General features: G+C 43.1%; 1 protein-coding gene across 1 annotated transcript; it reads right to left on the bottom strand.

Moving 5' to 3' along the window:
- Positions 1-8,935: 8,935 nt before the first annotated feature.
- Positions 8,936-12,188, bottom strand: fstl3 (follistatin-like 3 (secreted glycoprotein)). The gene is made up of 5 exons (XM_076088558.1): positions 12,119-12,188; positions 11,582-11,767; positions 9,713-9,928; positions 9,395-9,622; positions 8,936-9,280 (listed from the first exon to the last, which is right to left on the bottom strand). The coding sequence occupies exons 1-5, from the start codon at positions 12,186-12,188 to the stop codon at positions 9,228-9,230; spliced, it is 753 nt and encodes a 250-aa protein (XP_075944673.1). The 3' UTR covers positions 8,936-9,227.
- Between the last annotated feature and the right edge of the window lie 5,919 nt (positions 12,189-18,107).

Here is an 18,107-nt window from a genome sequence, read left to right as displayed (position 1 = left end):
ACCTCCGAGAAAATACGACGACACATGTGATTGAAATATTTACTATGCATCAAAAATTATCTCAAAATGTACTGCGTGATAGAGAACATTAAAGAAATAACATTATTGGATGGATTATACTTTTTGTATTGTAGAATTACAGACTACGATTAATGTGAAATATCAAAATGAATTACAATAATTAATTGTTTTACAAATGGTGTAAACATAAGCAATTTTAAAAAAACGGATTATTTTACTGTGAATTATTAATTCATATGCATTTACCAAAGACTAACAATCACGTGTGTCACAGAATATCGCCACAAGGTGGCGCTTTTGTGCACCACTTGTTGTTGAAGAGTGTCAATGTATTTCACAATGTAGTCAGTGACTGGGGATACGATGCACTCTTGGTAAATTTCCTTTAGAATCTATGAAATCTTAAATCAGGTTATTATATGTTGGGGAAAAACCAGGTGAAGGTGTCCTGAATTCATAATAATGCCAAAGCCCCCTCACAAAATCTGTATCATGTATCAACACACTGAGCTCGTGTTTTATCCCTGCAGGTTCAGGGCCCCCAGCTCTCCCTGTTCACATATCAACCAGAGATGTGTTTTTGCAATCTGGCACTGCGTTGGATTTATTTTGACACATTTTAGTTTTCCATTGGATTCCTGTCAACCACCTCCTGAGCCCAACAGACATACTTCAAGTGTCTAAAAGTAGCATCTGTTTTGGAGCCATCCATCCATTTGTGAGTTGTCCTTGATCATTTGACAGAAGTTGTTGGAACAATTCTAACAAGTGTCAAATCTGAGACATAAAACGATAAATAAATAGCCACTCACATGGGAAAGACATTCTCTCGTTTTTTGTGTGTGAACACAGCCAAGTTCTTGCGGCCCTGAGATAGCAGCGAAGGACTCAGAGATCACTGAGTTACATAAGAGTTGGATGGAAACATGATTGATTTTATTTCATTTTCAGGTCTGTTTTTATTTTCGAGGTTGTAAATTAAAATATCCTCAATATTTATTTTTCTCACAGGTATCCTTAATACGATTACCGTAGCTGCAGATTGCCGGTTATAAACATGTCCCACAAGTCTGGAGTATCTCTGGTGCTTAGCACACATGGTGGGAGTAAGTAGGAGTTCCCATGCGACCTCCCATCAGCCAATCACATCTCTCAAACCGTCTGGCCTGATTTTTATTTACAAATGTTAAATTTTATGCTCTTTAGGGGAGCAGCCCAGAATGCAAGCAGCTCCTAATGGCGTTCATTATTATTCGGAATAATCTTGTTTACCACATGTTCTAATGAAATAAACTGTGAAACAACTGAAAACTTTCAGTGACCCAATGGTTTAATTTCTCAGCTTGGCATGCATAACATAGATATAATTGGTTATAATAAGACTTGATGTTTCCTCAGAGCAAAGCTCACAATGTTACCTAGTTAGGTCCTAATGTCCTCTCTAGGCCGACATTGTGTCTGATCTGGCCATGTGGGAGCAGGAAAGACACGACTGTCCCATGGGCTGAGATTAGAGAGGGTCTGATAGCAGCGAGGTTTGCTATGTCTGCCTGGCTGAGGTAAGCTATTGTCTCTCTGCGCCCGGTGCGTCACCGCCATCCCAGTCGAATGCTCATTGTAGCAATGCAATCTGCGGAGTGAGTGACTTTGGGTCAGAGACAGGTCGTGTGAGCAGCGGAATAACAACTCTACCAGACATAGCGACCTTCCACATCACATAGTTTAAAGTCACAACTAATCTGGATTTGGAATAAAATACTTATTTATTCGAATTATTTAGTTTTATTATAAATACTATAAAATTAAATATGATTTAAATGTTTTCTTTCTGTGATGCGGATTGAAACATATGGTGGATTGAAACACTGCAAGGGGTGGAAGTAACTAATTTTATTTCTTCCTGCCGCTGTAATTAAGTAGCTTTTAGACTGCACATGCATGTATGTGCACACGTACAGTGTGTTGTTTCTCTGCCTGCTTTTTACTTTTTTCATTTCTGTTACACTCTCATAGGCAATAATGTGTTGCAGCCAAGGCAGCAGACAGATATGCTGCAAGGGACACTGCGGCTTTTGTCACTCCACAGAGTTTTTCCAGACACTCCAGCCGGGATTGCCCCACATAGTCCCTCTGGGCCCCCAAATCACAACTCTGGCGCACACACAAACACATGTATAGACACATACACGCCCACACACTCAGCAATAACAGCCGCCTGCTGGAACTTCCTGGGCCTCTTAGTCATGCGTCACTTGTTTTCAGTCCCACCCATCGAAGACTCTCTCCCCCTTCAGACACACTGTGCATATCACACACACACACACACACACACACACACACACACACACACACACACACACACACACACACATACACACACCGTAAGATCTCTGGTCAAAAAGCTAAAAGGCTGTAAAGGTCAACATTAGTGATGAACAAAGCGGCCTTTAAAATAAACCTTACATGTCCTCAACATGTCTACACACAAAGTGTTTTTCTGCTCTGCTTGTATTCCAGAACAAAATCCCGTAGTACTACATCAGCACTTAAGTGTTTGGGATTACATCACTGGGCAGCTAAGAAAACATAGATGCTGCTAGAGGAAACACATGGGTACAATTAGCAACTTAGGTTCAACCGCCTTTGTTGTAGTGAAGTGTTTGTGGTCACTCACTGTAGATGCTTCAGAGTTTGCTTTTATCGACCCATTGTTTCATATGATTACATCTGTCCCAATTATGCACAGTGCAATCAGTTAAAAATACTGTCGTTTTAACAGTTTAAATACTTTATCAATGTCTATTTGTGTTTGTATTTGTCACAAGGTGATTTGCAGTGCTAAACGCTTTTTAACCAAGCATCGTGGTTATGACCAAATACCATAAAAACTACTGCAATTCCCATCAGCCTCAGCTGTACTTTGTGATTGTTGTTAATTAGCAAAGGTTAGCATGCTAACACAATGAACTAAGATGTGGTAAACATTATACTTGTTAAACAGCATGTTAGCATTGTCCTTGTGATTCTGTTACCATGCTAGCATTAGCATTTAGCTCACAGATACGCTGCCATGGTTGTAGACTTATATAGTTCTTTAAAGTGATGAACACTCACTGTCTATAGACCTTTTCATTGCCATTCTGTTGCTAAGGCAACACCTTTGGTCCAAGGTCACTTCCTGTCAGCTACTGCATTAACAAACATCGCAACAGGAAATACAGAGGGCCCCATTTAGAACATTTATGTTGCCAAGTTTGAAAAAGGTCGATACAAATGTCATTTTGAAAATGTCAGAATGCCGCAAGACTTGTGTACGGGTATTGTGAGTACAGTCTCACTAACCAGCGCTCAGAGAACCGTGTTATGTAATGCAGTATACAGTCAAAGAAAACACAAGGACATTGAGCACAAGACACAAAAGATAGCATGTTGGAAAGACAGAGTGTTATCTGTTCTACCCAGCCGATACATAGCAACACCAAACCGCATACCTCCACAGGAGACAAGAAAAATCTCCCCCCCAAAAAAACAAAGCCGATAATATTTCTTCATGACATTCCGCGGCAGGTAGACAAGTGTGAAATGAAGACCAAAACAAAAAAGACAACTACAAGGTGTGTGTATGAGAAGAAGACAAGAGAATATTGTCAACTGGAATGTCTGGAGTGTTGCCCTTGGCAGGTACTCTGTGTATGTTTCAATGTGCGTCTGTTTGTGTGGGTGAGGATATGGCGTGTGTGTGTGTGTGGGTTTCCAGACTGTGTTAGAATATTTTTGCGTGCATCAGTGGTGGAATGTACCTGCAGTTAGTACATTTACTCAAGTACTGTACTTAAGTACAAATTCAAGGTACTTGGACTTTACTTGAGTATCTACCTTTTTATGAGAGTTTTTATGAGTCTGATCAAGTTGGGTGTCGCTGATGAAGGGCCCCGCTGGAGTCTGAGCTGAGGGAGTTTTTACTGAACATGCATGACTTAGTCTAATTTTGCGCAAAAATCCGACCCTGTGGCACCGATGACAAGCATTAAAAATAACTATAAAGAAGTAGCCAATCTTCTCAATGATAGTCTTGTTTACTTACGTCAATTGAGACTGTTTCATAAGCAGTTAAAAGCTCCACACAGTAACTTCAAGTCATCTTTTAAATGCAGGACTTTTACTTGTCATGGAGTACTTTCACTGTGTGGTATTAGTAGTTTTGCATAAATAAAGGACCTGATTACTTCTTCCACTGGCGTGCACACAGTGTGTGAATGTTTGCATATTTGGTCTCGCAGTTGTACGTCTCGGAGCCTCCACACAGTCGACACCAGGCAACACTGGAGCTAATAACACAATGCATGGGTGCAGTTACTCCTGTAATCTAAAACTGACCATCAGTGTGTTTACAAGATGTGCTGCTCTGTAGTCTGGGGGAATAGATACCATGTGGGCCTGCTGTGTTTATTAGTGGTACACTGTCCTACTTCAACAAGCAGAGGATCTCCTAACAGACAACTGAATTAGCTGTGTCTTATAGTGGCTGTTCAGCTAGACGTTCAACTATAAGAAGCTGGTGATAACAAGCAAGCAAGATCGGGTGAAATCCAAACCGAGGCCACTTTCCCACTCTCACCTTTGCTGAGCTTGCATGGCAGACACACAACGACATATTAAATGTTTAACCAACTTTCCATGATAACCGACCAACTTTCCATTATAAACAACAAGCAGGTATGTGGGCCAAGGCTTACATAAAATAAAAAAGGTATTTCTGTCTTGTTTCAACACGAGAGCCACCTGAAAAGCTGATGTGAAATTATGGCCCGGGTAATTTTCCAAGCCTCAAATTGCACAATTTGACTCAATTTGAGTTTGGGAAGTAAGTGTAGCGCAATTATCACACTTAATTGACTTTTTCTTTCAGTTTTGTGGCTTCATATTTCAACATGAACTCAAACCAGAGTTAATTCAATGACCTTGTCAGTGCCAAGGCAGGGGAGACAACAACCTCATAGTTTATGTGTCTCAGTCAAACGTGTTCCCGGACACTTTAAAACCCCGGAGGAGTCTCACACAGTACCTAAATGTTTGTTGAAAACCATAACAAAGTGAACTAATCACACATATCAATCAATACATGTTTTATTTACATTCAATATATATATATATATATATATATTATATATATATATTTTAAATCCTTTGCTACATTCCCAGTACATTTTCCTCCTGTCAGGACTAATGGGCCAGACCACACACCGAGCCAGATGAGAAGCCGTCCCAGAGGTCACGACGAGGAAGTGAGACAATTTCACCAAGAATAATTGGGGACAATTAGCATTTGCACAACTTCCTAACTCTGCTGATTTGTTGTTGGTAATCTGATCCTGACCAGATCCCTGACACACGCTGCTCATTTCCACTAAACCTGTGGGGAGTTTCAGTTGTTGCTTAAAGGGTGATAGTACATACTGAACAAGTGAACCACTAGTTTTGAGTTGTAAGAGCAGTGTCCTTTGCTTGGCTTACGTTTCCTGACAGTTTGGCTGATTTCATAGTCTGGTATGTCATACATGACACTACTTTTTTATGAAACAAAGATCGTTTCCGAGAAATCCATAGAACGTCATCTGTAGGAGTATAAGACGGGAGTGTGGGCTGTTGTGTCAGTGTAATGATTAATTGTCAAAAGTTAAATTCCATGCACATGTGGAAAATTGAAAGACTTGCCATGTAACAGAGCGAGTCTGGGAAATAATGTTTCAGGCAGACATATTCTGATGGAGTGATGGATCTGATATCTATTAGTTTCAGCTGTGGGACTGAGTTGTTTACAATCCAGTGGCGCGATCCAGAGAGTGGGTGGTCTCTGAAAAACACTCCGCAGTGCCATCACAACATCGTTTCAGATCTGAATGTTGGCTGTTAACTTACTGGAAATAGTACGGCAACTTGGCGGAAATGATACCATGTGGACGTCGTTGAGGGAGAAGCTTGACATACCAGAGGAGGATGATTACGCATCCCTGAAATGTCCGCGTGGGCGTCACGCCGTGTGCTTGTAGGGATATGAACAACTCAGGCAGAGGTTGCGTGATGTAATGTGTGTGACTGATCCCATGCTCATAGCAGGTGAGATGTACCCATAATCACACACTCAAATACAAACGAACACACACACACACACACACACACACACGAGGAGCTGTGCTCCGATGGATGTGAGGCCGACCTCTCGTCAGCCGCACCACAAACCACAACATGTAGTGAAAAGAATGAAATATGGAGTAAAGTGGGCAGAGAATTCCTGTGGTCTCATGTTAAGTGTAATCAGGATAGCTCTGAAATGGCTCATAGGTTTACTCTGTGATTATGTCATTACCACGGCTGGTGTGACACAGACGCATCACATCCAACACCAGTCAGAGGGCCGTGTGGTAATGAGGTCTGTATTACACAGTCATTATGACAACAGCAACTGGGATTGGTCTTGTATTCGACTGGATGTTTGTGTCCAGATACATGTATCAAAAGTGCTCAAAAACTTTATTTTTCAGTCGTGTATTTTCCCGTATAAGAGACCACAGACAGTTTCAACATAGTGCGGCAAATGCTATATTTTAGTGGGTGTTCACTGCAAATTCCTGCAGGGTTGCCACGTTTTCAACTGTGGCGAGAAACACGGGTTTGGTGAGTTGATTGTGTGGGTGACAGAAGAATTTACAGATGGCTCGCACTCATAAAGGTATGGGGATAATGGGCCTATATGTTCCACATCCGCCTTACGTTACGAGGTGTAGATTAGGCAGTTAAAAGTTTAGATCCGGAACAGTTCTATGTATTCATCCTAAAGATGAGAGATGAAACGAGAGACCTCATTGGACAGAAGTCGTCCTTTGCCAATGTCCAATGAGTTTTATAGATGAATATTCATGAAGTATATAAAGACCAATGATCCTTCCGCAGGTTCAGCTACGGAAACCTTGTTACGACTTTTACTTCCAATGTCCAATGTCTCATTGGACATTGGACATTGCAGACATGAGGTCATGTCTGCAAGCCTGATGACTAAATCTGATTTATGCTTGTTGAATATGTTTTTGTGGATCTTTGAGTCAATCAATCATATGTGATTTTAACACACAGCGTGCAGAAAACATTTAAAAATAAGTTTATGAAAAAGCCAATTGTTTGTGTTTTATCCATGGGCACAGCAACAGCCCCTCGGTGGCATTTGTTATTTGCCCTGTTCAAACGAACAAAACATCTAATTCCATTCCCAGTGTAATAAAAGGGTACTTGGACGGGAATATAAACATCTCCCTAAAGTCGAACCAGATGCTGCTGCACGGCGGAGTGCAGGATTCAGGGGAAGGAGAGGGAAAGACAGAAAAACAAGGGAGGTGCTTTATACAGGGACGTGAGTCAGTACCCAGGCCTCGGCACTCCGAAACATTCACTCTTCGCCCTCCATCCCCCGTGACCCATCCGCCTAACCCAGAGCAGGAGGATATCCCTGAGGAGACAGGGGAGGAAAGCTGCCCAGCCTGGATTTGATTCTCAGATTCTCACACGAGGCCTCTTGTCGGAGAGGCGACTCAGCCACTGCACGCACAGGAGAGGAGGTCTAACCACTGCACGCATGAACTGGGCGCCTGACCCACCACCATAAACGTCAGCATGAGAGGAAAGCTGTCCAGTTCCCTTTAGGGTGCAAGTATGATCTCATTTGGCTGACACAGGCTTGACTGTGACACCGTTTGGAAAAATCCAAATTTTGTCAAATGTACGTCAGACACAGTTTCTCAGTTGTAGAATACTCATTGTAAGGTTGTTATAACACAACACAGACGTTATGTTGTGGTGAAACAGGTTGCAAGGCAACAAGTGTGTTTCTGTTTTTGTTTTTAAAAAAGTAAAAAAGAAGGAAGACACGTGACAATTATTAAACTTTATGTTGTTTTTGAAATGGCAGTACAAAAATACAAAAATATGTTGATGCATTCGTCATTCAAATTTCACAGTAGGTACACAGGTAGGTGCACATGAGACTGTTATTTACAGGAGAGTCATTGAGATATTCCATGATGAGAGTATTATATTAAGACATCTGCTTTGAGTCTAAAGATTGAATTGGATCATTTGGCCATTTGTGTCGACCGGCAGGCGAGCAGATTGACTCGTCTCTTGCAGTATAATCAGGTATGTTCAATTGGCCTTAATTGCAGTCCATTCTCAGACAAATTAAATTTCCCTCTCAGTCAGACGATGCTGATTGCATTTGTCTGTCCAGTAAGTTCTTAGAAAGATTCAAATCAAATCAAAGCAGCGAAAACAGCAACGGAATGAACAAGCAAGACCGAAAACTACACGTTTACAGAACAAAGCCAAGCTCTCCACAGCGGAGGTCATCCGAGACACCTACAAACACAACCAGACAGTTCATTTTAGTCATCAGCAAGTGGCAGAGAGAGATCAGCATCCAGAGTAAACATGTAAGGGGGATGGAGGGAGGGAGACTATACAGGTTTGTTTAGGCTGAGCCCATCCTCACCTCCAGACAAAAGCCTAAGTACATACAGCACAACTGTCGCTGTCCTGTTCTTGTTCGTTGGCAGAATACAAAGTGGTATCAACTTTCCAAACACACAAGCTATGCTTTCCATCAGCTTGTGGGGGTAGGGGATGTTTGTTTGTGGAGAATGGGAAAAATGCAAAACAGCTGTAAAATGCCAATGCCAGTGGCCGCTATTGTATGTACACAATAAACAAAAAACACAATAAATACATTGTATGCATCAGCTTTCTCGAGGATATATGGATTTGTTACTAGGGTTAAAACATAAATAGAGTTTGATACCTTCTCCAATAAATAGCAGTGGTATTCTATTTACAATATGCACACATCTCCCGAAGAGCCAATGAGATATTTCTGTCTGGAGACACACACATGTTCATCTGCCTCTATTTCCCAAACTAAGATTAACGCAAATTGCTTGCAGGGGTTTTGTAGCTCTTTTTGAGGCAGTTACACTATTGTATGTCTTCCAACAGATGTCTTCCAAAGATGCGTGTTTGTCATTCTGTGTACAAAGGGGGAGGGGGAGTGATTGTCAAAATAAAAAGAGGTCATCATGGGAAGCTAGTGGTGCGACACTTGGAAATGTTTGTGGATTTGACTCATCTCTTGGGATAAAAGGACTGCGTCAGGAGTTATCCACCTAGACTGAGTTTTCCTCGCTGCCTTCGAAAGCTTGAGGTTTCCGAGGGGGATCTGCAAACAAATAGAGAGTCAGGATGTGCGTGCATGAAAAGCGGTAGAATCCTCATAGTTACAGACAACTAAGAGGAAAAAGGAGAAGGTGACGAGGCGTTTTTGTGGCCTTACTGTTGCAGTGGCTGAAGTGGCGGACTCCTATGGAGCGGCCGAGGAAGCAGGTGGCCCGGCGGAGGTGGCAGGCGCTCGGGTAGGTGATGTTGTCATTGCCACAGATCGGCTGCTCGGACAGCATGGGGATTGGGCACGGAGTTGTGCGGCACATGACGCAGTGAGCACTGTTGGTCTGGTCGGTCACGCAGGTGTGCGTACCCGGACACACCACGTTGGAGCAGGACTCTGTGCGAAAAATAAAAAGTGTGATTTTAGTATTTTTGTGCAGAACAGCTTATCTTGGAAACAGCATCAACAAGATAAACTTGAGCTTACTTTTGCAGTCTCCTTGGTACATGACGTCCAGGTCCGGGTGCCCCATGCAGCGGGCCATCAGCAGAGAGCACTCATCCTTGTATGACCTCCCGTCGCTGCCGCACACAGCGTGCTTCCGGGTAATGTGAGAGCAGTCCGGAGAGCACACACACTGGGGCCTCCCCGTCTTGATTTTGCAAACCTTCCCGGGACTGCATGTCACTCCCTCGCAAGTCTCTACGAAAGCACAGCGAGCGGTTTTCAGTGCAATGTTACTGTATTAACAAGTCTGCAGACATCAGGTGATCCGCAGGCATTCTCAAACAAAAACAAGTCCCGACATCTGGGGTTTTCCCCAGACCACAACACAATTTCCACCGTGCACAATATTTACAATAATCACATCTCTTTATTGACCGTTACACACCGGGGTGACTCGCCTGGTGGAATGCGAGCCTGGCGTGTTTTCATAACAGATCTATGTGTACGGCTGCACACAGACTGGGCTAAGCTCCCCGCGGAGGGACGGAGGGGCTCGGAGGTAGGACGAAGTTCAAATAGCTGTCAGAGACGTTTACGGGCTGAGAGATGAGGAAGCCTCGGGCTCCTCTGACACCCCATAATGTCAGAGCACAGGGGGAACTGTAATCCTACACAGTGCAGAGGCAACATTAGACAATGCACACAGGTTTCTTCCCAGGACCTTTTAGAGGTGATGTCTGATCCGCTCTGAGTCCTGAGAAACTTATTTCCTGTCTCTACCAGCACTCCAATATGCTTTATCACAGAGTTGTTGTTTTTTTCTCTCTTACTCTCCTGGTCTAACTTTCGGTTGATTTCTATCTGTTATTTTGTTTCATACTGCAGGTCCTCTCTTCTATCTCCTCTGCGTCTCCTAATAACTTTTGTCATCTGTAAACAAACCATTGACAAGCCACCGGGCAAACTTTCATTTTAATACCCACATTTTCCTCCCACAGAATTCCAAATGATCAAGACATAATGAGTCCCAGACGTCTGAGCACGTGGCAGGCATTTATTCCAGCCTAGAGGAATGCATTTCTTAATTTTGGTCATGGAAGCAAACACTGCAAACCTATTTTTCTTTTTAACTAGCTTTAGAAAAAGTGAACTCATGATGGAAGAAGGGAAGGAGGAGGACAGAGGTTGTGATTCGATCGACTTCATTCTTTCTCCATGTGAAAGTTGTTTACATTTTTGTGAGTCTTTTCTTCACAAAGCTGCAGGCTACCTTTGATAAATAAAACCCACATCTCCGTGTCTCTAAGCTGTGTGACGAGGCCATAAAACCCTGGGATCTGTGGTTGGGCGTGCTCTTCAAAGAAAAGCCAGAAGCCAGCTTTTTACTGGACCTTATCAGCATGGAGATATCCACATGTTTTGGCCTATAAGCACCACATTGCAAGTGCTGACCATGGATTTATTTGCAAGTGAACCTGAATGAACCTTGCAGAGATTCCAGGAGGGGAAGCTTCTCGGGACAGCCGTGTGGAGTTAAGTGGAACGATCCACGTCTGCTTTTTGTTCGGACGCTTCACCGAGAACTCACTGTGTGAATGTTGATTCACAAATGCTGTGGTTTTTTAATAAACTTTCACTAGAGTTATTTAGTGTAACGGAGGAGCCAACTTCTGTTTTACATCTGCAAGAAGAACTCCCAGTACTTACCTTAAAACTACACCCCTGACAGTAGCGTAGAGCCCTAATGTTTACTCACAATGTGACTGTAAAGAATTTAAACAGTTTATTACAGCATTTACCTTTCGGGTTACATGCGATGACTAATACCGTGCCCCGCAGCAATGATAAACAAAAGCAATATTCAGCAGATTCAACTAATTACTTTTTCTAAAAGTTCTGTTTGTTTACCTTTGCAGGGTTTACAGGAGACGATTCCCAGGAAGCCCAGCAGGCTGACCTCATTCATGGGCAGGCTGCTGTTGGACCACGCTGTGTCCAGGCGGCCGCCGGCACAGCACTCCTCCCGGGTCACCCCTCTCATCAGCACCATGTCGCACCTTTGGTCCTGACTCTGCTGCAGCCAGCACATCCCAGCTGGAGATAAAAACAAGTTGATTTACTCTTAACACATATAAACTCATGTACAAACACATTCAAAAGTGTATGATATCGTTCAGAGTTACTTTCAAATGGACTTCTTCTAGTCAACATCCAGTAAATGAGCTAAAAGGCTCATATATAAGCTTTGATATTGATTGTGTATATATTCCTTAATAAGTATGAATACAAAGATTAGATAACATCTCTACTATAGTAGCAAATAAAAGTACATACATATGTGTTCTGGTAAAAAATAAAAGTACCTCATTGTTATAAAGAGGATTCATGATTTAAAAGCATGGTGGTACTACTTTTTCAAAATACAAAAATAAAAAGTCCACTCACCGCTGGCAGGATTCTTCCCAATCTGATACAAAGTGAGAATCACCCCAAAAACAGGAATGAAAACGATCATTGTGAACTCTAGTTGGTACAAAACCTTTTTCTTTTTTCCTCTGAAAGCTCGTCTCTGCAAATATCAGCAAGGAGCAGTGATGTGTCTCCGGCAAACGCTCGAACTCAACTCTGGAAGTAGCTCTCCCTCTTATGTGAATGAATGTGTTGTGGATGAAGTGATGTCGTTCCCCCTCTGTATAAATATTTAGCCCAGATGGAATTATGCTGCTGGGATGGGCGATCCTCTCAGCCAGTAATAAGCCAGGGCAGGACTCAGTTGGACTCTGACTCAATTTCCAGAGTCGGGAAATGATCCATGCCCTCCAGCGCCAGACGCTGGGCACTTACATGACCTCACTAAACATTTTCACACCATAGTAGACTCATTAAGGGCCTAATTAAGTCCTAGAAATGTGAGTGTAAGTGGATTTTAGATTAGCTTTTTCAGTATTCAACTTTTTTTTCTTCATACATTATTGAATAGACTGATTGAATTAGCTGTTCAGGTATCTGGGAAAATACTTTATTGCCTAACAACCTCTAACTGTGCCCTTAGTCCGGTGGATGTTTTGCTCTGCATTGTCTCATGTCTCTCTTTAATAATGTGGCACAGCTCAGAGGTATTCATTCTCCTCACAAATCATATACTGTTTGAGCATGGTAGTTTTCTGTCTATAAAGCTGCTCTGTCTCGGTTTTGGAGGGAAAAGTGTCCGTTAGGAACGACATTCTTATTTCTGATCTCATTATTCGGCTCCAACAATAATCCCTTAAAGCGAAGTGATCCAGCATTGACCCTAAAATGTTCATTCTTTGTCGTGAAAATGCAGAGGAAAGGAAGTGCCGCAGCCACAAAGTGGTTACTAACTTCGTGCCTTATTGTGCTGAATTGAATTAATATCAAGAGGCAAAGACATATCCGCAGCGACAGTCCTTGGATAGATAAAGTCGTCTGCCCCTCCAGCATTGCCATGCCTCGTTTAGTTGACTGTCTGGGTTTGTCAATGCTGATATTTCACTCTACAGCTGCGGTTAGAGCATACAGAGAGATGGGGGGGGGGGGGACTGTGGGGCTGAAGGTGGTCTGCCCTTGAGCAACATATCAAGCTCAATAAACACAACAACGTTGGAGCTTATCAAGGACATTCATGTCCCCTCATTTCTAGTCGCAGACAACCACAGACAACCACAGCAAGCGAGACTGAAAACATATTGTGGAATATTGTGGGTATGTATACAGTATCTGTGGACTAGACACCATTAAGTCTTTAAAAAAACACTCAGGTAACTAGAGGCTGATCTGCATTAGCATCATGTTTGATAAGAACATCTGCTCCTCTCCTCTCTCTTCCTGCACTCGTTCACCTCCCGACATTGAGAGGTACATGCTGTAATGCCAAAGTAATGAGAGTCTGCCCATCTGTCTGTCACCAGTTCTTTTTCTATGTTACCGTTTGATCGTTGCAGGAGAAGAAATGAAGGTAGCATGTGTTGTAGTATCTGAGTCTTTGTGAATGATGTTGCCTTCTTCGGCGGAGATCCCCAGGGCACCGAAGGAATGCCGCCTGACCTAAGAGGGGGCGGCGGTGGGTGGCCTGCCTCCTCCCCGGGTCTCTGCAGATCCACTCAGCCCCTCATATGGTTTGGATCACCACTGCCGAGCTATACAAATGAATACAGCATGCTGGGGACTTTGGAAAGCCCTCTAATGTATGATTTTTATTAGGGTCCCAGTCTTTGAGAAATGTTGGTTTCTTTCAAGTGGCCGGGATCCGAGGGGCAGCATGAAATTGAAGAAGCCCGTCGCGAACTGTGTCTAATGTGAAGTAGGGAGAGTGCATCTCCACGGGGCAGGTGTGGAGCTCAGTTTGTCATGCTGTACATTTATTTTCCTGTTAAAAACAGAAAAGGCAAAAACGTCACTGCCATCTAGTGGAGGAGGTTTGCAGGCTGAAAAGCAGAGATGGGTTTGTCAATTTTCATACCCAGATAAAGTTCCAGTGATGTGACTCGAGGTTATCTACTATATTCTAACATGAGAAACAAGACAAATATACGCACTAATGCTAAAGTATTGATTCTGTCTGTCACCGTAGCTTATAGTCATTCAGGTCTTTGGCTTTAAAGAGGTACTGCACACTTTTTTTTTAACTTTAGATATATAACATATATAAATAGCATGCTAGCTAATGAAGGTACATTAACCAAGTAGGTCATGTCAGAGATGAAAAGCCAGAAAGCAGTCAATGGCATTTCTTAAAGCTACTGCGAGGAACTTCCATTGTGTGTTGATTTTTGCGGTCCCTGTGGACAAAAGTGGTATTGTTTCCAAGCACCAGATCCCTTTTCTAAAACCTCTCATTTTACTGCAGCACGGTCTGTCAGTCTTAGCAGCTCAGTCCTGGTTCTGACTCTCCCGCGCCTCGTCTTCCCTCCAGAAGGCCCAGCAATCTTCGGGCCTCCAGCAGCGTGGTGTCGGTGTTGGCTCCCAGTGGAGCAGCGAGGAGAAGCTCTGCTCCTGGCCAGAGGAGGAGACGCTGCTGCCGGCGCAGAGCTCCCCACCACCTACAACCGCAGGTCGATACCGACAGCGACACCGGATTTTCTTCTGATGTCGTGTGGAGTCTGCCCCTATGACAGTCGGTTGTAACCTGCCACAAAGCACTAGATGCCACTAAAACTTGCACACTGTCCCTTCAAAAATAACTGTATAGAAAGAGCCAATCGTCTCGCTGACGGTCTCGTTTGCTTAAGTAGGTCATATAAAATCACCAGTATCAAATAGAGGCCGTTTCATAACCAGTTAAAAGCTTCTTGTAGTAACTTTAACGGAGGTTTTGCATGAACCTACCGTCATTCATTTTGCTAGAACTGTTACAAATAAGGTTAGCTAACGGTAGTTTGGCTCGTAGCTAAATAATGTTATGGCACAATGTAGCCGATCTTTAGTTAACAATTACGGTAAAAGAAACTGTTGCATTACTTAAACATTTTGTGGGGCGATGTTTAAGAGACATATCCTTACACTTGACCACATGTAGCATTACAGCAATGAAGCTGCAGCATACTGCATTACTGGGAGTCGATGCTGTAGAGTTGCAACTGCAACTAACCAAAATGACCAGCTGAGGGCGCCGCTTGTCTGTCTCTCGATCCTCCATCCTTCCTTCAGCCAGTGTTTGCTCATCTCTGCAGCCTCCATAAATCACCATATGCCCCCACTTAATAAAAAGTAATCCAGCCTTTAAATTTGGGCATCAACGCTCTCCCAAATGTAATTTATACTTGTTATCTCCCAAGATACATCTGTCATCTTCTAGATACATAAGTGGTGTCTGTCACTGTGCCTGCCCCGAGGAGTGACAGCAGCCATGTGGAGCTGTTACAACACGACCACAGGACCTTGAGGATAAGTCACATGTTTTTTTTCTTCTTTCACACCAACAAGTTGGTTCACTTCAAGGTGACACATTTATCCTGTTTGGTCGTGTATTGCTTGTATCTATATATTTCTTGAAAGACACTCATCTATTTCCCCATGAATGACATTATTTCTGTAGCTACTCTGTGAAGCGCGTCCTTCATTTCACAAGTAAAGGACTGCACTCTTGACTGATAGAGGGTATGAAGCCCATATCTCTGCGTGAAAGAAGCCACTTGTTTTATTGCCGTATAGAAGATAGAAACCCACGCACTCCATTGCGGTCCTCTCACTGGCCTATCTTGAGTCGTAGTGCTGCTGAGTATGTCACGCGGCTAAGCAGCGCTCAGCAGTGGTAATTGCTTCATCTGACCCCGGCCTGGCTGAAAGCAGATGCATCATCCATCCACTCAATTTACTCCTAATGTGTGTTACTGATTGAACCGGCAATGAGGGTCGGAAAAGTGACGAGGCCGGATAGAATCCCCCCCTCTGTCCCTGTGCACACAACTTTCCTCCTCCACCATCACCCCCCTCTTCCCCACTTCCTTCCTGTGTTTAGCTTTGACCATGTGAAGTCCCCTCCAGCGGTTCAATTAATGGGGAAGGTTAATGTCGACACACGCGCTGCCCATGCAAACCTTCCTCCCCTCCCCCTGTGCCCCAACGTCACCCTCTTCCGCTCTCTTGAGCCCCCTCCTTGCCGTCTCACTTCGTAGCCAGAGCAGGGCACTGGCGTGGTCGTGACTAAGGGTCTCCCTCGGGGTCAGAGTGACTGTCGCTTAGCTCCGTCTGCGTGCCGCTCCGGATCGCTCTGCTCGCCCCCCGGCGTGCTGGTGTAACCCCCCTCACCTCCTCCTGCACTCATGACGACTTGGAACAAGCTCTCAAGTGTTTGTATTCAACTTGAATTCGACCTTCATGACCCCGGAGTCTCCAGACTTATCAATAGGTCTACAATATGATAAAATACACATTAGTATTGTCTCTGGAAGGGTTTCTCGGTTGAAAGTCAAGTAATTGTGTAAGAAAGAAAGCAGTAATTGCTGCCGATATTGCTGCCACTATTTAGTATCAACATTCATATATAGCCAACATATTGGACAACAAATATAGTCTGTGTCACATTACTGTCATACGTGGAGATGAAAGTATCTAATTTGCCGTTTCATGGCTGATGACTGGAACTGCCTCAGTCAATAGTTGTGGTTCCCTCATTACAATATTTTAGCTGGTAATTTCCTTAACTGTGTTAAGTGGTGATGGACTGCTGAGTGCGGGGGATGCAGGAAACGCCAGATATGTTTCCTGGAAAAAGTTTCCTGTGTATCGAGTCTCATGGCGTGTCATCACTTTTTAGTATTTTTCTCTTTTTTTTTTTTACTGCTAATCAATATTGCCTCTGTACTTTCTTTATAGAAGCTCTGTGACCAACACAAACGCTCAATTCAAAATGCCATGTGGTCTGTTTTTGTGAATTATTTGTGATACATGTTTGTGAGTGCTTGCACAGTGAGGACGATGATCTGCTGCTGATCACGGGCCGAGAAGGTCATGGTCATGTTTGACCTGCGTGTTGCAGGAGTTAGCACTTGTGTGAGGAGTAGTAATTGTCAATTGGTTATGTCCCGTAACTTTTCCTAACCACAAGGAGATGGAGGATTCAAATGGACTTCCGGAAAAGACAACCGCGTTACTCAGAGAATGTGACTATTTAAATTAGGCAACTCTATATATAACATAGAAACTGAGTACAGTGACAAACTCGACAATGTACAATTCAAGTCAAAGTTTCCTGTCCAAAACAGACTCACGCCTCCTGAGAAAGATGCTTTTAATTCATCCATAATGTACGATAAAACAGCAACAGGATTGAATTGAACTTTGGTCGGATTTCTTATTCTGTGTGATAGCATACTAGTTTTCCTGTCTGAATTAATGTGCACAGGAAAAAAGTAGTTAAAAACCAACAAAATGATCAGTTTTGTCAACCTTACTGTCAAAATTCACCTCAAGTTAATCAAATCAAAGACTCAAAAGCAACATCAAATGCTTTTATCTGATTAAATCTTCTGTAAAGTTTGAATCCCAACTCTGTCCTGATCGCTCTAACGCCACCATATTGGTCTACAAACTGTCTGTCAGATTACAACTGATGTTCCAGCAACCATCTGCTGTCTTTAGACGTCAACCACGTTGCCTTCTCTTGCCTTGAGAGCTCCCTTATACAGACAGTGTCTGTCAGACCTCATTTAAAGCTGCCACGTCTCTACTGCTAATTGGTTTTCAACTGGATGTGACTCACTTACAGGCAGCCACTACCGACTGTAGCCACGATCCGTTTCCTGGATTTCTGGTGGATTTCTAATGAAAAGTTATGTAATGTGGCGAAGGGAAAAAGTCTCAAAAGTCAAACACAGAAAGTGTTTTAGTTAGAAGAGAAGACTGACTCTTTCCCAGCACTGACTGAAATACATTTCATCAGATATTTGCTCAACAACAACACAAACTTTTGATT

This window comes from Anarhichas minor, unplaced genomic scaffold, assembly GCF_050575085.1.
Source record: "Anarhichas minor isolate MPS153535 unplaced genomic scaffold, ASM5057508v1 ptg000010l, whole genome shotgun sequence".
Taxonomy (NCBI): domain Eukaryota; kingdom Metazoa; phylum Chordata; class Actinopteri; order Perciformes; family Anarhichadidae; genus Anarhichas; species Anarhichas minor.
This window is presented reverse-complemented; position numbering and strand designations above follow the sequence as displayed.